The sequence below is a fragment of the Hydra viridissima genome, unplaced genomic scaffold, assembly GCF_058129835.1.
Source record: "Hydra viridissima isolate aposymbiotic clone 2 unplaced genomic scaffold, HvirCarnegie_v1 scaffold_1, whole genome shotgun sequence".
In the NCBI taxonomy this organism is placed as follows: domain Eukaryota; kingdom Metazoa; phylum Cnidaria; class Hydrozoa; order Anthoathecata; family Hydridae; genus Hydra; species Hydra viridissima.
In genome coordinates this window covers 32,894,671-32,915,899 of record NW_028324300.1, presented here as the reverse complement: position 1 = coordinate 32,915,899, position 21,229 = coordinate 32,894,671, and the positions used below count along the sequence as shown (strand labels likewise).

Sequence of the window (21,229 nt, the reverse complement as noted above, 5' to 3'; positions counted from 1 at the left end):
TGAAAGTTGTTAAAATTAGGTCCTTTTACATGATGCATATCATAAGGACGAGAGCATGTAAATATCTCTAAAGAGAGTTTTCAAATAAAACAAGAAATATTTTCCATTTTTAATGGCAACATGCAATCACAAACAAGACGTTATATTTTTTTAAATATATAATATATAAAAATCAAATACTGAAGGAACATTTCCTTCTATAGCTACATATAGCTAAGCCAGTACAAAAAAGATTAACCCATATGTCTAGTTACAATAACAAAGGTTAATTCTTTTAAACAACGAATGAGATAAAACTGCTATAGAAAAAATAAGTTAAAAGCGCATTAGTTTTATCAACTTATAAAAAGATTATTTTAAATTCCACAAGAAAAAGTGAAACGTCATGACGCTGAAGTATATAAATTTTTATACCTCGACAGATAAAACATAAAAAAATATATTTACATACATATATATATGTATATATATATATATATATATATATATATATATATATATATATGTATATATATATATATATATATATATATATATATATATATATATATATATATATATATACACACATACATATATATACATATGTACAGGAATATGTATAAAATCATCCAATTTCGATTATCTTTTGACTTCTGATAGAAATAACGCAATATATGGAAAGAAAGATTTCACAATTTGAAAACTAAAGAACCAGATAACTTTAAGATATTTTTCCAAGATCTGCAATTCACTCACTGATAAAGGATAAAAGTAATATTTCCTCTTTAAACTAAACGCTTAATTGACCAAATGTTTGATTTGGCCAGCAAATTGCAACATTAACAAACTCGTTTCCATAGCTATTTCCTTGAGTTGATGTTCATTTTCAGAAGTTATATACTGTTTAATTTAGGTGCAATTCGGCTAACAAACTTGACAGCTGGGTTTCTATTTCTGTGATTCGGAATAGATAACACGTTAACTTTGACGAAAATTTTAAAACAGCTGGAAACATCATGATTCATCGACAAAGTATTTTCCTGTAATAGCCGAAGAAAATGTAATATTATCAGTAAAAAAAGCAACTAATAAAAATTCCATTAAAAATATTTATTTGTAAAAAATAATTGTTTATAAAAAACAATAGTTGTAAAAACAATTTACAAACAAGAGTAATAATAAAAAATTCAAATAAGAACAAATATCAAATAAATATAAATTTAAAACAATCAAATAGATACAAATAATTATCAAACATAACCAATAAACCATAACAACTAAAACAGTAAACCAAGTGCTTTAAAATAAAAGGTTTACCAGAAGCAAATCTTTTTTTAACAAGAGATAATTTATATGAAGACGAAGTAAGTTCAAAGCTCAACAAACTAATAGTGCTTCCTTCTCCTGTAAACTGCACGCTAATTGGAGCTGGATTTGAAGGCCCGTTATTAATATCAAAACGTGCACGTAAAGAGTTTGAACCTATAACGAAAAAGACGTATTACAAAATTAATGTACAATAATGCAGGATTCTCTAATTGTTATAACTATTAACAACTTCAAATCTTTATAAATGATTTTAAAGTTGAATACTTTACCCTGTGATTCATCCGTAGAAGACACAGATAACAATTTCCAAATACACTTCTGGTGTTCGCCTGACCTAAAAAGATTTTTTAACTTTTGTTTTAATGGGAGGGGGAAGAGGAATTACTTAAATCTAAAATGTTATAAATTTAAAACTCACCAAATTGCTGTTGGTCTTGATTGCATATTTGTTACACCACCATTCACTGGTGCAACTATTGTTACATTAGTCAATGCAACAGGCGAGGACATACAAGCATTGTTGTGCTTGTACTCAATTGTTAAATTTGTAAATTCTTTATCACATTGCCAACATGCTGTTAATTGAAGAGGTGAAGAATTAACACCGTTGCAACGGACCTAACATGAAGTCATTTTAACAAAAATTTAACAAAAATAATCATTATCTAGCATGCAAATATAAAAAATTTTACTCCACTCAACAAAAACTTTAAAACTTCGAATACAAATATAAACAACAACTCTAGTAAAAACAAAATAAGCAGCAAAGAACTCTCATTAAAAAACGAATAATGAAAGATGTTTTTTCTACACGCTATTAGGCGGCGCAGAAATGCCATTGTTATTTACATGAATAAAGTGATCATAGTAGCACATAATTACCACTTCATTTGATTTTATTTTGTTGACAATTACAAAACGTCATCAAATCAAGTAGCAACGAATAATTCTATTATTAACCAATATTTAGAAAACACAAATTAATCATTGCTCTCTATCAGCAAAAAGTGAAAACATCTGTACTCAATTGTCAGAAGAGCGATTTTAAAGTTCCAAAATTAAAAAACTACTACAAGAAAGAGTGGTACGGGCAAAAAGACTGGCCCATAACATCCAGAAAAAGCTGCAAAGGTGGTTCACTCAGATTTGTCTGAGATGTTGGTTCACTAGTAGATTTGTCCTCTGCAAAAGTTGGGGGATATAAGAATGCAAACAGTTTTAGATCCTACAGAGTTCAAAACATCCCTAACCACTTGACATCTCAAAGACTTGAAAAATGATTTAATCTTTGATAATCAAACATAAATCGAATCAGACTTTAAGCAGCTCTAAGGTAATGGATTTTATGTGGCGATGTCTCAGTTTGACGTAGCTAGTCACTACAAGTACAAATGTCTTCCAAAGATAAAAAAAAAAAAAAAAAAGCTCCTTGTCTGGCAAGCAATTTGTTCATGTGTTAAGAAAAGCAAGTTCATTGTGTCAGACAAGCCAATCAACAGTGACATTTATATTGAACAGTTCTTTTGAAAATACTTGCTACCATTCATCAGGATGCATCAAAGTACCAACGTTGCCACTATGCACAGTTAACAATTGACTGGTTTCAACAAAACAACATCATGATGGTTCCTCAATAAGTCAACCCTACAAACTGTCCAGAACTGTGACCTATTGAGTGATTCTGGTTAATAGTGAAGATGCACTTCCTAAGAAATGGGAAATCCACAAAAGACCAGCCACATTTTAAGAAATAGTGCAATAGCGCAAGCAGATAGATATTTCCAGAGACGGTTGCCAGGATGATAGTGAAGGTTAAAGGAAAGGTGCAGAAATTTACTCAGACTGGGAAAATTTAGAATGCTACATAACTGCATGATATGGTTTTGGCTAATGTTTCTACAATAAAATATCTTTAAATCCTTTTTTTTTTTTTTTTTTAAATTACTAACCATTATCCATTTTTTAATCAGATAATAAGTAAATCCATGTTTTAATTCAAATTTTCACCATAAAAATTTAAATTTTAAAGTACAAAAGAACAATATTAATCTTTAAACTACATTTAACAGTAATAGATTATCTAATCACCTGGTATTTAAGAATGTCAATATTGTAGTAAGACGCCTTTGAGACCTGTTCAGAACACTGTTTTATTAAATATGATGCCAATGCTTTCATATTGAACCTAAATACCATATTATCACCACCAAATACCTGACCTTCTCTAAAATAAAACATAAAATATCTTTTAAGAGATATAAACATAAAAAAATCAAAAAAAAAAAAAAAAAAAAAGTGCTAACATATTTACTTTTAACATTTATTTTCAATATTCATTTGTAATATCTATAAAAATTGCTTGAGATATCTGTTAATCATCAAATGGTCTTTTTAAATGCAACAGTAAAAGAAGTTAGGGGTTATAGGAATAAGAAAAGTACCTTCATAAAAAACATGCCATATTTTAATTATAGATTCATTTTGTAATTTGCCATAGAAAGTTAAAAAAAGATGGCATAAACTTAATTAAAAAACAAAATCAGCAATGTTTTTATCATACCTTTCTATTAAAGCTTTATTAGGGAATATTTGCTCCAATGATGATGTTCCTGTGATGTTAAATGACAGCAATGGAGGGTTAGGATCAGTGGAAAGCATATTGATTATAGAAGCTGGAAATGAAATTGTCATGTCACCAGTCACCTTAACTACACAGCTGAAAAGAAGAGAGTAAATATTTATACCTAAACTAAAAGCGTCTTTAGATAAAAAAAAATAAATAAATAACATAAATAAAAAATAGGATAGATTATAAGAGGTAAAATATCAGATAAAACAGATAAAAAATTTTATATTCTAAGGTATGATTTTACAAACCAAAAAAGTATAAACTTTTGAAAAAATATAAATTTTGTAATGCAAATTAGATTTTTTAATAATTTAAAAAATCTAATTTGCATTTCAAAACTTTTAAATGAGTTTACGTAACAACAAAAAGGAAAGCAAATATGGATACCTGTCTGTGTTTAAACCTTTAAATATACCATTCACTGTCTCTATAAAAGCTACAGCTATAGGTATTCCTTTATCAATATCACCAACACTTAGAGACCGTACTGCACTAACATGAACAGGCTGTTTAGGTTGTGCTATATTGGTAGTAGAAACAAAGTTGCTGTTTGGAGAACATACAGTGGAGATAGATTGATTTGTGGGTGACACATTTCTTGCTTTTACAGTTGTTAAGGATGTTAGATTAATGGGTGACAAGTCATTATTTTTTGGTAAAACAGGTGTATTATATTTCATGGATTCGTCAAGATTAATCCATTGTGATGTTGTCTTTTCTAAAAGAACCAAAAGAATATTACAAAATCTAAATTGAATTTAACTATATTAAAAAAAAAAAAAAAAATTCAACAAAGTACCTTGAACAGGCAACTGAGAAGGTGAGAAATTTATATCAAGTAAATCAGACATAGAGCTAACTGGCTGTGTTACTGAAGATGTGTTTGTAAAAAGAGAGCTATGATGACGAGGCAAAGCAGTTGGAATTGGGTTTGTCTAAAAGAAAAACTATAATAAGCTGAATACTTAACATCATTTATTTATCTAAAGAAAAATACTGCATGAAGATGAAATTAATACAGGATCCACAGTAAGATTTTATGTAAACTTATCAACCTGGTTAGATTTTGGTCTTGGCTTAGATGCAGGTAAAGGCAAATTTGTAGATTGGCGCTTATCATTAGTAGGGGGTTTTAAAATATCAAAGTTAGCAAATCCTTCTATTGAACTATTGTTACTAAGTAAAGCTGAAGAACCCTCTAAACCAAACTCATCAGAAAACAAGACAGTTTCAGAAGATATGGATTTATTTAAACTACTATTTTCAGGTTTTGAGTGCTGCTGAAATGCTGAATTATCAATAGAACTTGAAGAATCTTTGATTGAGTAAGACTTTGAAAATGACTTTTTTGGTAATGGAGGTGGCTTTCCTTCAATAATTTTAGGGTCTAATAATGGGGGAATGCTGCCATATGTTGAAGAATTCTTTGATTCAATAGCTATAATAGAAAACACAAACTGTAAAACATTAAAAAAAAACAAAAAACAACAACTTCATTTTTAAATGAAGTTTAGCTTTTAGATTTTAAACGACTTACAATGCAAGCCGTGCGGATCATCAAGTGGAAAAACTGTCTGCTCATTCTCACCATTACTTGTGGCTAAATCTTTCTCACTGACTGATTTCTCAACTTGAAAAGCTGAAAAGGAGGAGTCATCGGGAAGACTGTGTAAACTTGCTGTGTCAACATTACTTTTTTGAAGACTAATACTCACCAAATCATTGTTTGAAAAAGATCTATCAGAGCAGAAAATTTGTTATTTATAGTAGGAAATTTAACTTTCTTATAACTTTTAGCAACAATTACTATGATATCTTTAAACATTAAATATTAGGATTCAAAAAGATTTGGCACAATATTTTAAGTTAAAATCAGATATTACTTTTGAGATAAAGCATTAAGATTTCCACGTGATGAGAAAATTGATACAAATTTCTTTTCTTCGCCTGAATAAATAAAACAATTTTTTAAAAATTTATATTTTAACATATAAAGAAAGTTAAAACATAAACAAGTAAAAAATATTAAAAAATTATCTCATAAAAAAACAGAAAATCCTCATGTAAATTTTTTAAAAACAACAAAAAACTAAAGAAAAAAACATACTTTTTGGTGACAACTTTGGCTAAGAATGAAAATAAAATAGTCCATAATTTGTTCCATTATGTTAAATTTTTAACAAATATGTCAATTACTAATTATAAAAATTTGGTACTGAGCATAAATGAACTAATCATGACAAACTTTGAACGATTAACATCATCCATGAATTATATTGATGGTTTGAAGAAATGATAAACTCACAGTAGGCTTCATAAGCGTGATAGCAGCACTTATTTTTTTAAATTCTTCTTGTGAAAGATCAGAGTTACTGCCAGTGTTTGTTTCTTCCACAGGTTTAATTCTTACTTTAATTTTAGGACAATCTTCTAATTCTAATAAAAAAAAACTAAATAAATGATGATACTTACAGCAGTAAGTAAATAATAAAAGAAATAAAAAAATAAACACAAAAAAAAACATATTAAATACTAACCAGAATCTGAATCTGAATCTGATGAATTGCTTCCTTTAGAAAACTTTGCAGAACTTATGCTTACAGAATCATTTGGTCGGATAATATAACCTTCTTCATCTAATTGTGAAGTAGGAACCTATATAAAAAAAGAGCTAAAAAAAACTTAAGGATATTGATTCAGACTTCCATTTAAATCTTGCCAAAAAAAAACTTTTTGAAATTTTTCTAAAGAATTTTTTTTATACAAAGCAATCAGCTTATTGAATGAAAAACATTTTTGAAGTTCTTAGAAGAAATACTTGATTTCTAAAGGAGTTATTTTTTGCTTCTCTTTTGTCAGGTAATAAGATTTATCCACCTGTTTAGTTACTTTCTTCCACCTGTTTTGTTACTTTCTTGAGGTTAGAATATCTAATAAATGTTCTAAGAACCTAGAACATTAATTAGATGTTCTAACTTTAGCAAACTATCATAGTTAAAATTCCAGCTAAGAAAAGTCAAAGTAAAATTGAAAAACATTTGGTATTAATCAAAGTTTACCTAACACCTTACTCATAGGAACTTACAGAACACCTTACTCATTCTGCACAAATCCATCTTAATTTAAATAACAGACTGTTTGTAGTACACCTTATAACTCTTATTTTATAAAGACAATTTTCTTTAGTATAAATCTTTCCTTCTTGTAATAACCACATTATCATTTTTCTTTGGTAATATTTTTTTTAAGAAGTTTAAATGTATAACTAATTTTGATGAGAAATTTTATCATCAAAAATTAAACAGATTCAGCATTATCTATAATTCTCTTGTAAACAAAAAACACTTATAAAATAGAATACAGATTGACTAATGCTCAGCCTCTTTTTGAACATAGGTTCCAAGAGAATAGAAAAACATTAAATTTGTGTTATCTTACAATGTTGATGGAATGTTGTGAAATAGAAAAGTTAAGGTCACCTGAAAATATTTCTACAACAACTTTGGCTAAAAAACCTGAAAATTTGTCATTTTTTAACTTCTTACTTAAAAAGAAAAATTAGTATACAATTTAATCTCTTAATCTTAATTTAGAAGAAGGAGCATGGGAAATCTGCTAAAATCCTAAGAAAATGATTTGAAAAAACAATAATTATTTGTGATTAATTATCTAAAAAACACTAATTACTTTGGGGAGTCTCTTTTATATATATATATATATATATATATATATATATATATATATATATATATATATATATATATGTATATATGCAAACTTCTAGTGAATCCAGCAAAATGTACAACAGCAGAACAATCTCTAGCAGTAAGAATGCTAAAGCATACAGCAATAAACAAGCAAAAGAAAAAGGTTAGACTTTCAATCTTGTATGAGGAAAGATAAGATTGATCTTGTATATATACAAAGAGTTAAAAAACCTCGATCATGTATATGTAGAAAAATTTAACAGATACTTCCTATGGTTTTTTTTTGTCCATTGGGTATATGTATTTGACCTGCAAAATTTCAGGCTAATTGAGCATTATTTACAGGTCAACCCATTATCAACATCAATAGTCTGGCATCTGTTTGTGATTTCCATCCAGCTTTCAAATGTTGTAAATTAGTTAATTTATTCATTTGCTGAATTTAATGTGCATGTTACTTATTGATTTCAAGTTATTACTGAATTAATATTGAAAATACAATAAACTAAAATTGATATATATTGAACTCTTCAAGAAATTTATACATATTGAACTCTTCAAGAAATTGATACATATTGAACTCTTTAAGAAATCGATACATATTGAACTCCTCAAGTAATAAAATGTAAATTAAACTATAAAATGGCTTTATCCAATTTGAGATTTGCCCCACTGGCACATTGGAAAGCCAATTTCTCAGTTACCTTCACCTTACCATATATATTGGATGTACTTTAACTGCTCCAGTTTTATCATTCAATGAAACATGAATCATACCCCAGAGGTTCTGAATTGGTGATAAATCTGGAGAACATCTAAAAACCTTAGTGTTGACCTTGCCATGTGAGGTCTGGAATTGTCCTGTTAAAATATTCCATTTGTAACACCTTGTACCAAGGGGAGTCCTACAGGTTCCAACACATTTTAAACATAACTGATGAGTTATTGTTCCTGGAAGTAACACTAGGGGACCTTCACAATAATAAGGCACAACCTTTATTGTGCATTTACTCTGCCATCAAGAGCCCATAAACAAAAGCAGGATTCATTTCTTAAGATAATATTTTCCAATTGTTGTCTTTCCTTACACAAATTCAGACTTACAAGCCAATGCTTTGAAGCAAGGAGTAACCTCAATAAAGGTCTGTAGCTCCTGAATCCCATTTAAATCATTCCATTTTAAACAGTCCTCAAGGATAACCCTAACTGTTTCAGACAACCATTCATTAGCTATAATGGTCATAGATGCAAAACGATTCCATAAAATAATTTTTTTTTTAACAAAAAAATCTTCCCTAAGTGTAGTTTTACATACAGCACTTGAACCTTGTTTTCTCACTTCTGGTTGGTCACTTATCCTAGAATTCCAACATCTGATAATAGTTGAATGTAATTTATAGGCTATTTCATGGAATGAAACATCACCTTTATGTGGCCTGATAATACACACCTGTTGTTAAATGCAAATAATATTGGTTATGATTTGATGAGACATCTTGATACGATAAAAGGCACCAGAAGACTAAATAATAAGTGATAAAAATCCTTTTATATATATATATATATATATATATATATATATATATATATATATATATATATATATATATATATATATATATATATATATATATATATATATATATATATATATATATATATATATATATATATATATATATATATATATGTATAGGGCCTAGTGCTTTTACTCATTATCTTTATGCTGCAAGATCTCACTTAAAACATATTTTAAACAGAAAAGCAAAAATTACATCAACAACTGTTTCTCAAAGTGCTATCATGGGAGCGTTGCAAAGAAAGCGCAAAAGTGGGTGTAATAAGAGTCACCATCATTCTAGAAGACCTAAAGCAACTTCAAAACAAGAGGACAAATCCATCTGTATTCAAAGCAAGAAAAACTGTTTCCTTGCGCTCCAAAAATTCAAGAACTCAACTCAACCCCGTGCAGGAAATATCTCTGTTTCAACTAAACAGAAACATCTGTGTAATTTTGGTTTAAAAAGATGTGTTGCTGCAAATAAACTATTACTACACATACAAAGCATAGTTAAAAAATTAAATTGAGCAAATGCACATAAAGATTGGATAACTGAACAATGGTCTAAGGTTTTGTTCATGGATAAATTGAAGTTTATTTTGAAATTTTTAAAGGACAATATCAACAAAATGTTTGATGTCTGGTTGGCAAACATCAAACATTTTGTCAGCATAATTAATCAATGTGTTATTCCAACAGTCACGTATGGTGGAGGGTTGGTCATGGTTTGGGGATGTTTTGCAAGGAACAGAGTTAGTAATCTTGTGCAAATTGAAGAGTGGTGGATTTGTTTTTCAGCAGGATAACAATCCCAAGCACAGTTCTAAATATTGTTAGAGTTTTTTATTGTTAGAGTTGTTGCTATGGAATGGCCTACTCAATCTCTTGATTGTTATCTGAGTTGTTATGGGACAAGTTGGACAGAAATGTGAGGAAAATGCAACTAACACAAAACAGCCCAGCACATTTCTAAAAACTTGTTGGAATTACAACAGAGTCATTGGATAAACTAATTGCAAGACCCAGAGTATGCAAGCAAAATATTTCGATTTGTTCCAAGTATGCATTGTTGTAATACAAGCAAAAAGTGGATATTTTCCACTTTTCGCCTGTATTACAGCAATGCATACTTGGAACAAATCGAAAATGTAAAAAAAATCTTCAAAAGTTTTGTAAGAGTCAACATATTTTGTTTCAATAATGATTACTTTTCTCATAAACAATCCTAGCAAATTACAATAATTAAGGAAAATCTTGGTTTTTATTACATTTAGCTAAAATTGTGAGGGTGATGTAAACTTTTAACTGGTAGTGTGTGTGTGTGTGTGTGTGTGTATGTGTGTGTCAGTCAGTCAGTCAGTCTGTCTTTCTGTCTGTCTTTCTGTCTGTCTTTCTGTCTGTCTGTCTGTCTGTCTGTCTGTCTGTATGTAATGTATATATGTAGCTATGTAGGTATCTACATTTGTATGTACCCATCACTGGCCTACACAATTTAATAATGATTCACTAGTAGCAAATTGTTAGTGTTCATAATCTTTAGATAATAATTTGTTGATGCTGATTATGTTTGTATGATCAAATACATGTCCTATTATGAAAAATTTAACACTTTTTGTTAAACTTGGAAATAAAGCAAATAAAGAAGCAAAAAAGTAAGCAACTTGTTCACCTCTTCACTTGTGGTTGCTTGCTGACCTGATTCTCTAAGAAATCAACAAAACTTTTTTTTAAAAAAAATATCTCCATATCTTCAAACCAATAAAGCATTTTTTTCAACCTACAAATTTTGACTTTTTTCCTTCTTTTTTTTTTTCTCTAACTTTTTTTCACGCTTTTCTTGCTTTTTCTTTTTTTTATCTTCCTTAACTAAAATTTAAAAAAACATGCTCAATTTTTAAACAAAAAGAAAGACATAAATTTCAAAACAAAAATAAGCATACACAAATCAATCATACTATAAATAAGCATACACAAATCAATCATACTTGCAAGAGCAATTGCATCAATATCAACAGGATTTGTTGCCAACTCCACTTCAACAAAGTCAATAGCGGCTAAAATAATAAAGAATGATAAAAACAAAAATAATGGATAAACTAACACTATAATTGAACTTAAAAAAAAGACTTACATGGTATATCTTTTCCAGTGTGTTTAGTTGAAATAAAATGCTGCAGAAGATACTCCACAGTGAGAACAGTCATACTTCTACTGAAATCATCTATAATCTACAAAGCAATAATTCAAAAAATTAATACCAACTATAATTGAAGCAAAAACATGTAAATAAAGGTGAATATTGAGTTTGTTTTTTATTGGATGGTTTTGGACAAGTATTTGAGTTTATGAAAGTACTTAATCACTGCAAATAAAATTTTAACATAAATTTCTAATATTCTTGTTTTTATAATTTTGCTGCTTAACATTTTTTATAACAGTAAAAATATGACAACTTTTGTCATCACAAAAATAAACTACATACATCAAACTAATTATTACAAACAATAAAATTAGAATAAAAGATTTATAATTAACTTAAACAAGAAAAGTTTAACTTAATAATTGCTTTGATTAACTATTTCAAAAAAAGCATCTTTAATAAAATTATTGAGAATAACAATTTTCAACTTCTTTCTCTCCTTCAAAATGCTCAGGATTAATTTTACTCATGGATATTTTGTTATCTGAATCTTACATAGTATTCATCTATGTAAGGTTGAAAAGGAAAAAATGTTGGAAATAGAACCAGAATATCTTACTAAAAAAAAAACAAATTGAATAATATTTCTTTTGCTTCTTTTCTTTATTTCATCATTAAAGAAGCCAGGGGGTTTCTTTAATTGTAAAATGAGGAAGTGAAAGAATTAAATTATATACTTGATCTAGCAGAAAGCGTTCAGTTTTAATTGTCTCTCCATATTTATTGAGTATATTAAGCATTTGAGTTAAGTGATATTCCTCAACTGTTTGCAATTTCTAAAATAAAAGCCATTATAAAAATATTTAAAGTTTCAGTTTTCATATATTTAAATTGATAAAACTTTTTATACAAAAAATGCAAATGAAATTTGATCTTGAAAAAAAATAACAACTTCTATTACTTTTTCTGTTTAATATTGTGTAAAATATTACACAATAAAAATAAGAAATAGCTCTTAAAAAGTACTTAGAAATCTTTTTTTAAATAAATATAAGTAAGAATGCTATAATATATTTAAGTACCAATAATTTCTTTGAAAAGAAAAAAACAAAAAGAAAACATTTAATATAAATGCATGTTTAAAACATATTGCATCTACATATTTTTTAGATTTAAGTTAAATGTTATACTTAACATTATAATTATACTAAAACTTAATTTTATGATACTTAGATTTTCAAACTAAATTAAAATTAAAAGCTGTGTTACTAATTACCAAGTTCGTTTAGAGCTTGGTAAGTAATAACATGACTATCATTTCAAGAGATGAATTTCAATTGGTAAATTCTTGGCACAACAGAAACATGGACAAAAAATCAGTATTACAAGAAGTCAAATGGAAAAGGTCTATCTAAATATATCAAATATATCTATCTATCCAAAGATAACACAAAAAGTCAACAAGAAATAGCAAGATCATATAGTGTTTCACTATGCTGTGTCCAAACAACGCTGAAAAACCACAAACTTTCAAATGATGTAAAAGTTTCATCAAGAGTTGACAGGCTGTCAAAACCTTATTCTAGGGATCAAAGCTTTTTGTACCAAAGGGTAAGAGAAAATCCTAAAATTAGTTTCCAAGAACTGTCAGGTGAGTTTAGTAATAAGGTTGTTTTGAACTGATTTTTTTGAAATATTGTACAATATTAAGATAATATCTTAAGAAAGTATGGGTTAGTATTTGTTTTGCGATTGCACTTATATTTGGTCTTTATTTTAACAGAAACTAGAAATTTGAAGGTAAATGGCATGCAAATATGACAATATTTCAAATATTGAAGGTAAATGGCATGCAAATATGACAATATTGAATTTTTACCTAAGCTTCTTTTTGTATTAGAATATATTTTTGGTATGCAAATGAAGTTTCCTACCATTTAACATAAAAAATAGTGTACTTGGAAATTTTACTTGGAAATAGGCATACTAATTAATATACTATTTACTAATGGTTATACTTGTAAATAGTAATATGTGCAATTAGGTAATTTTAACAATACTTGCCAAAAGATATACTTATTGATAGATATATATATTTATAGGTAAGTGTAATTATGAGAGTAAATATGATAAATTAAAAGATAAATTTATAAAAGGTTATAAAAAAAGCTTTAACTTGTTTTATTCTCAGTTAATATTAAGAATAATTTGAAATGATAGAAATGATATGTAAGACACTATATTTATGACTCAATACTTGTCATCAATTAAATCAAAATATTAACTACTGTTTTAGTTGTAAGTTAAAAAACTATGTGAGCAATTTATAAGGAGCCGTAAACCTAACACCTGAGAGATTGTGCACATCTTTTCATGGAAGTCTTTTCGAGCGTTTTCACGCTTCTCAACCAATTGTTTATAATCCTCGCCTAAAAAGTGTAGAATTTAAACTTTTTTTAAAAAAAACTAAATAGAAAAAATGAATTAGAAAAACAATTTTTCAAAATAATTTTTCAAAATAATTTAAAATTCAAACTGCTTACTAGATTTCTTGAATTTTATTTCAGCCTAAAAACATTAAAAAAAACAAAAAAACAAATGCAATTTCAGATAATATTATACAAAAATTATTGTAAAATCACATTTAATATAATCAAATGACTTTAAAAACTTACAGTTTTGATATCCTTAAGGCTAACTTTAAGATTAGTGAAATCTTTTCGACAATTCTCAACATCTTGTGAGCGCTGTTCATACACTTCTTTTGCCTATTTTATTGGATAATATAGACACAACTAAATTTCAAACTGAATTAAATTTCATACATTTAACTGTATTAATATAAGTATATAAAAAAAGTTTTAAAAATGTAACACGTACTTTTAACAAAGCAGTACTAAGATTTTGAAGAGTAGCAACTGCATCAGATGTTGTGGAAAAATCCTCTTTCAACTGGAATGTAAAATCGCTTTTATTATATTACTTCTATATGTCAACCAGCTAATACAAGAACTTCTTTCTTTAGGAAATTTTGATTACAGAAGAAAATGGAATGTTTAAAGTAATAAGAAAAATAAGCAGCATTAATAGGAAATAAGCAACAATATTAGTAAACAAGCAAACTTCAAATAAAGACTGGTGCAATTTTCCAAAAAAATTCAATATACTTTTAAAAATACCTGCTTTTGCTTTTCTTTCTGTTGCTCACTATAATCTCGTATTGACTTACTAACTTCATTTAAGTTTTGAATAATCTGACTGTGTACATTAGCCAGTTTTTCTGTAGAGCTTTGCAGAAATTTCCAGCATGGTTCAAATGTACTGATAAGAAAGATATTGTGTAAACTTTTATAATTATGATCAATTAAAAAGAAAGATATATTTTTGTCATAAAACATTACATCACAAGCCAACAGTTTTGTGATCTAACATTTTAATTTAGCTAGGAGTGCTCTATCTTACTTAAATGTGCACTAAATGTAGGTCAAGATATTCACTCATATATAACAGATTTAGCAAATTTATACAAATTTGCTATTAACTTTTCCAACAATCAAAAGAGAAGTTAAATTGGAAAAAAACCCAACACACAAACCACTTGAAAAATTTTTACCCAACATGTGAATTTGCAGTAGAACATTTGAGAGCAAGTTTAGATAGGCTTTTTGAGTATGTCTCTTCGATACTGCACCTATAAGAAGCAACTTAAATACTCTATACTCTTTGAAGAAACTTCAGCCATTAAATATAGATAGAAATACATGTATTTTAAAAATTTTAACAATTAATCTTTTTTATATTAGTTTATCTGCAATTGAAAAGCCTTTATAAAGCATATTATCATACAATTCAAGCACTTAATACATCTTTTAATCCTGACTTAGGTTAATATATATATATATATATATATATATATATATATATATATATATATATATATATATATATATATATATATATATATATATATATATAAATATATATATATATATATATATATTTAAATGAATTTTCAAAATGTAAATATAGATTACAAAAATAAATTTTAAAAAATTATTTAAACTTTATTTAAACTGTTAAATTAGTGTTGATAACACTTGGAACATTGCTTGTGCTAGATTTCTGCAGGATTACATCAATAAAAGTTATTTTTTTGTTTTTAGAGTAGTAGATTTTAAAACATTCACTTTAAAATTTTTTTCAGATTCACTCATCTTAAATATATGTAAAATTTTGCAGAATTTTTTATTGAAAAACATGTGGGTAAATGTCTTTTTGCACATGGCATTAGAAAAAAGTTTTTTACTATTTACTCATTTTTATACAGTTCAACTAATAATTTTTAACATTATCCTTACAGAGGATGCTTCAGACTACTGTTTTGATAACAACAAGACAAAACATCAGGAAAATAATACAACTAGTCACTTTATATAGCTATAGAATACAGCTAAATTGTCAGACTAATTTTCTTTAAAAAATAGCCATTAGTTTTATTAATGAACAATATTTTTATCTAACAAACTACAATTTTTTTTCAACAAACAATTTTTTGAATGTAACTTAGTTAAAAGCAGAGCACACAAAAATAATTGCTAAATACACAAAAATAAAATCTAGGACTTATGAATATGAACAGTCAATTTATTTTTAGGGTTGAGTGGAGATCAATAATTATAATTAGAAGACATGCATAAAGAGTTAAAAACAGGCAGGTAGTGTTAGTATTCATATTTTAGTAGTAATGTTTATATATGAGATCATCAAATGCTGAAATTCCGCAGTGAATCCAGCTCTAAAGCTTCATTATGTAGAAACAGCTTCTACAAACATCTTTTATTAAACTGATAATTTTTTATGGTATTGCCAGCCAATAGAGATTTAATTGTTATTGATTTCTCTAAGTTTTACATACTAGTTACAGCTTTTGTCTAGAGATAATAAAAAAAAAGTCCACATTTTCTAGTACCAATCAATGTTCAAAATACTGATCAAGGAAAAATTTCAACTACTAATTAAAAAAAAAAGTAGTTGAAAATTGACAGCCTAATTTGATTTTTAAAGGAATTCAAAAGTGTTTAACATTAACTTTATAGCTACAACTTTTATAGTAGCCTTTTACCTTTCTTTGAGGAATTCTGCAAACTCTTTGCTTGATCCAAATCCAAGTTTGAAGTTTTCTTGAAGGATGTTAAAGCCATCAAACTTTTCTCCCTAGAAGAAAATACTTTAAATAATAAATTTAGAAATATAAAGTAAATAAATCAAGATAACATTCAATTAGGTAATTCTCACACATCTTTTAAATAACATTTCAACAACCTTAACAGAACTGCTTTTTTATTAAATTGGTCAAGCTTTTTAAACTGTTGTATCATTATTTACTACCTTCTGTTAATAATAGTTCTTTTCACAGCAAGTTCAGATATTTTCTGGAAATTTTTTAGATCTAAAGCTTTTTTAACAACTATATTTCTAATTCCTCAATATATATTTCATAAAAAATAAAAACTATTTAAATAACTTTGGTTATGTATTACAGTTTTAAGCATAAGTACAGAAAGATGAAATAAAAAAAGCTCCAATAAATTATTTTAGACATAATAAATGTGTTAACATGGTTTTACAAACATAGAGGTCAAAAACCACATTAGGTTTATAAGTAAAACATCCTATTAAGTTTTTCAGAAATGCTATAAAATGAAATGGAAAGTATACCTTTTTATAAAGTTTTCATAATAAATTTTCTATGCTTAAAAATATTTACTTACTTGTTTATACAATAATATCCTATTGTAAAAGTGAAGTAAATTGACTTCAACTGTTATAGTTTATAGCTTTATTTCATGTGAACTCTTTTGGTTTTTAAAACCTTAACTAAGGAGTCAAAATTAAGAAGTCAATTACAAACTTTTTTTTGTTTTGTTTAAATTTGAACAAATTTTCAAAATAAAAAATAATATTTTTAACAAAAGAGCCTTTAGGAATTAATCTTTCAAAATATCTTTTTTTTTTTTAATTTCTAAGCTTGTACCTGTTAAGGCTTAAGCTGAGAAATTAAAAAAAGAAAAAAAGAAAAAATAATGAGGAAGATTTAACATGCATATGAATTATCTAATAAACATAACTAAGCTAAAATGAATAATCGTTATTACCATGATATTATCATTGTATTTATGGTATTACTATAATATTGTTACAAACTTTTAATTTTGAAATGTCAGTAGTAAAATAGTACTACAAAAATTTTATTAAAGGGAGTATTTTAGGGCTATTATTAATTTTGAACAGTCAATTTTATACATGACAACTTTGTATAATTTATTATGAAACCTTTATATGCTTGAAGAATATATATATAAACACATTATTGATTTATACAAGATGTAATAGTCTTTTATAGACATAAAAACATACAGTTTACTTTAAAATCAATGCCTTAAAGTCTTTCAATAATTAAACATACCCAAAAATGTTCTTGGAAGTTGACAAGCATGGTAAAACATTAGTCAAGTGTATGATTGAAGAAGAGACAACAAAAATTTCTCATGAATTTCAAAATTTCATTTCTCACTTCATTTAGATAAGTAGAACTGTGTAGAAAATTGCTTTTTTATTTATCATTTAAATTAAGACTCTAAAAAAAAGACTGTATATACAAGTTGTACATGCTGATGTGTATGATATGTATGTTTTTGTGCAATGCCTGAACAGCTTTATATACAACTTGTATATTCAGTATTTTTATTTAAAGTTTAACAAACTTCACGATAATTTAAAAAAAAAGCACTCATACTCATATCCACAATTATGAATTATAATGATTTATTTGTATAAAAAATAAATTAACCTTGATAACCATTTAACTTATCACAATATAGGTCAAACTATATACATACATACATACATACATACATACATACATACATACATACATACATATATATATATATATATATATATATATATATATATATATATATATATATATATATATATATATATATATATATATATATATATATACATATATATATGAAGATAGATAGATAGATAGATATAGATAGATAGATAGATAGATAGACACAAAAAAAGATATCATGCACCGCGTTGATAAGCAAAGTTCAGTTTATCACCCCTACTAAGTAGCTTTTGGTAATTAGTAGCTAAAGGTCATGAAATTCAGGTGTAAATTTTTAACTTCAAATTTTAAATTTTGCAATTCTATGACTGCTATCACAGCAGCATATTACTGAGTGCTTCTATTTTTTTGCGCTTCGGTTATATATTTATAGTATGTACACAATTAAATAAATACTGTAAAGTTTGACCCTAAAACTTTACACTCTTTATGTTATTCCCAATTACACGGCAAACATATGGACACGCATTCCTAGTTTAAACAAAAACATTCGGTTTGCTTATTAAAAGCAAACCCTAAAGTTTTAGTTTAAGAGTAAGGAGCCACGAATCCTTCATGAAAATGTTATTCTCGATACTTAAAAGTAACGATAAAAATTAGTACAATACTTATGCCGATAGAAGATTCCACACAAACTTAAAATTATTCATTAATGAATTAAAAATAAACCAACCAAGGTAGTTTTAATCAGTTATTGAATAGATGCATGAAAAAAAGTTACAAGAATGGTTTTTTTTATTCAAAAATGAAAATAAACAATTTCGGTACACGATGAAAAATAAAGAAAACAAATAAGAAAATAAAGTAGGTGCCAACCTTCAACCATTTATCATTGTTGCTGTTTTCTAAGTACTCTACTAAATCTTCTTCTTCGTGTGTTTCAAAGTTGGCATTGTTCAAAGCATACTTCTGTGGCGTAAACTTAGCAGATATTAGTCGTTTAGCTGATGGTCGTATGAGTGCTGGACTTGAAAAAGTTCTTAACCGATCATTTATGTCAGGACTTTGTTGAGGAGAGATGGTCATGGCAATAGGTTTGAATTGCTATGCTTCAACTTTTTTAAATTTTTAAACTGGAAATAAGGATAATTCTTTGTTTAAATTACTTTTATCATTCGCATCACTTTATCGCACTTGCTTTAACATTCAATTTTAATAGAGAAAAAAAAAGTAGTTGAAAAAACATCCTAAAATGGGGAGTATTGGAATCGAGAAGAATGTTAAAATTCTAATTTTATACCGTGGTGTGACCTACCAAAGTCCTAAACTGTAAGAAAGTCCTGATGTAACAAATGACAAATTTTGTATATTGTAAAATAAATATTTAGGGAAAACAATTTTGTTATTTTAACAATACGTATAGTTAAAATAACAAAATTATTTCTCCTAAATATTTATTTTACAATATACAAAATTTATCTTTTGCTACATTAGGACTTTTTTACAGCATAGGACTTTATTAGGTCACACCACAAGATATTTAGCAATAAAACGGACAAAAAAAATTTATTTTACTTTTAACTTTTTTGTTTAACAAAATATTTTTTAACTTCCTTTTTTAAATAAAAATGAAAAACCCTAAAACAATCAACTTAATTTTTAGTTTAAGCTACTCTTTCAAAAGTAAAAAACTTTGGTACAAAAAGCACTTACCTCTCATTCATTTTTTTGCTTGACATTCTAAAGGGAGTATCGTTAAGATTTTTACATTTCATTGTTTGGTAAATTTCAAAGTTTAATACGTCATCCATTATTACTTTCATTACTGCTATTATTTTAACATTCAGTATGCAAAAAAAAAAAAAAAAAAACTGTTCAATTTATCTACGATAGATGGTAATAAAAGAAAGTCAGAAAATATACATTTAATATAGAAGAAATAAAACTCTAAAATTATACCTGAAGTTTCATAGCAGTATTTTTTTTGTTTTATTTTTTTTTCTTTGAAGCCGAAAAATGTTGTAAGAGCACTTTGTGCAAGGTAACACAGAGCCTTCCATCAGCACTGTAAGTGTAATCTGGTTTCTTATTTCACCAATATTGACACGCTCTTTAGTTTTTTTTTGTTTGAAAAATAATGAAATCAAAGAAAAGTTTAGGGCAGAGTTAACAAATAAGTTCTGAAAAAATTAACTTTTTCTGTGACTGAAGAAAAAATGAGATTATTTTGTTACTTACTGCTGAATGAAAAAGGTTACAAACATGCTTAAACTTTCTTTAAATTTCATGTGACACATGAAAGAATAAATGAAAGGAATAAAAAGTTTATTTTTCAATTTTTTCAATTAGATAAATTTTAAGTTCCTTGCTTTTAAAAAATAAAACGTCGTAAAGGAAGGAGAGATTACAAGATGAATAAAACATAGAGTTGAATTATAATTTCTAAAAAGTTTGAAAGTCAAGTATGTAGCTTAGATTTGTTATTAGAGAGCTTCAATGAAGAAGAGGTTTGTAAATAATAGTTCTTAATAAGAACAAACTAACATATAAAAGAAACTCAGCAAAATTTTGGAAATTATGTAAGTGAAAAAGTTAAAAGAAAGAGGTCCATGCATGTTCTGTTTAAATGATTACGATCCTTCACAGTATAGAACAGTAAAGAATGTTAAATCAAGAAAGGAATTCTAAAACAATATGGTAGGTGTTTTGTGTGTATGAAGTACGGCCAGTATGAAGTACGCTACGTACGTATAGAGTTAAAGATTGCACAACGATATACGAATGTTACAGTGCAAAGGACGCCATAGTAAGCTATAAAGTGGTGTGTAATAGGTTTGTAACCTGACTGAAAAATATTTTAGTGCCAGATATCATTATAAAAATCAGCATTCATAGTTTTGCTAGGCCCCATAAAAGTTGGCAATGGGCGCCTGTACATGAATGCAATGTATATTATCTCAGACTGGGGTTTTAGCCCCATCTTTTGTTTATATTAAATATTGTGGGACATACTCCATTT

General features: G+C 27.0%; 1 protein-coding gene across 2 annotated transcripts; it reads right to left on the bottom strand.

The window, feature by feature from the left end:
• Positions 1 to 610: 610 nt before the first annotated feature.
• On the bottom strand, positions 611 to 20,312 carry LOC145192605 (F-BAR domain only protein 2-like). Of its 2 annotated transcripts, XM_090090204.1 has the most exons (29): positions 20,170 to 20,312; positions 19,924 to 19,950; positions 19,087 to 19,343; positions 16,471 to 16,562; positions 14,962 to 15,039; positions 14,528 to 14,669; positions 14,229 to 14,300; positions 14,024 to 14,116; positions 13,892 to 13,916; positions 13,698 to 13,777; positions 12,086 to 12,184; positions 11,340 to 11,436; positions 11,194 to 11,262; positions 10,990 to 11,074; positions 10,878 to 10,911; positions 6,478 to 6,595; positions 6,246 to 6,376; positions 6,048 to 6,066; positions 5,824 to 5,887; positions 5,478 to 5,677; positions 4,996 to 5,378; positions 4,740 to 4,875; positions 4,328 to 4,658; positions 3,872 to 4,027; positions 3,400 to 3,535; positions 1,730 to 1,929; positions 1,581 to 1,645; positions 1,300 to 1,464; positions 611 to 1,022 (listed from the first exon to the last, which is right to left on the bottom strand). In XM_090090204.1, the coding sequence occupies exons 3-29, from the start codon at positions 19,294 to 19,296 to the stop codon at positions 997 to 999; spliced, it is 3,306 nt and encodes a 1,101-aa protein (XP_089946330.1). In that variant the 5' UTR covers positions 19,297 to 19,343; positions 19,924 to 19,950; positions 20,170 to 20,312; the 3' UTR covers positions 611 to 996. The 2 variants fall into 2 exon arrangements, with proteins under 2 accessions (XP_089946330.1, XP_089946338.1); XM_090090212.1 differs by lacking the exons at positions 19,087 to 19,343; positions 19,924 to 19,950; positions 20,170 to 20,312 and adding an exon at positions 17,815 to 18,008.
• Between the last annotated feature and the right edge of the window lie 917 nt (positions 20,313 to 21,229).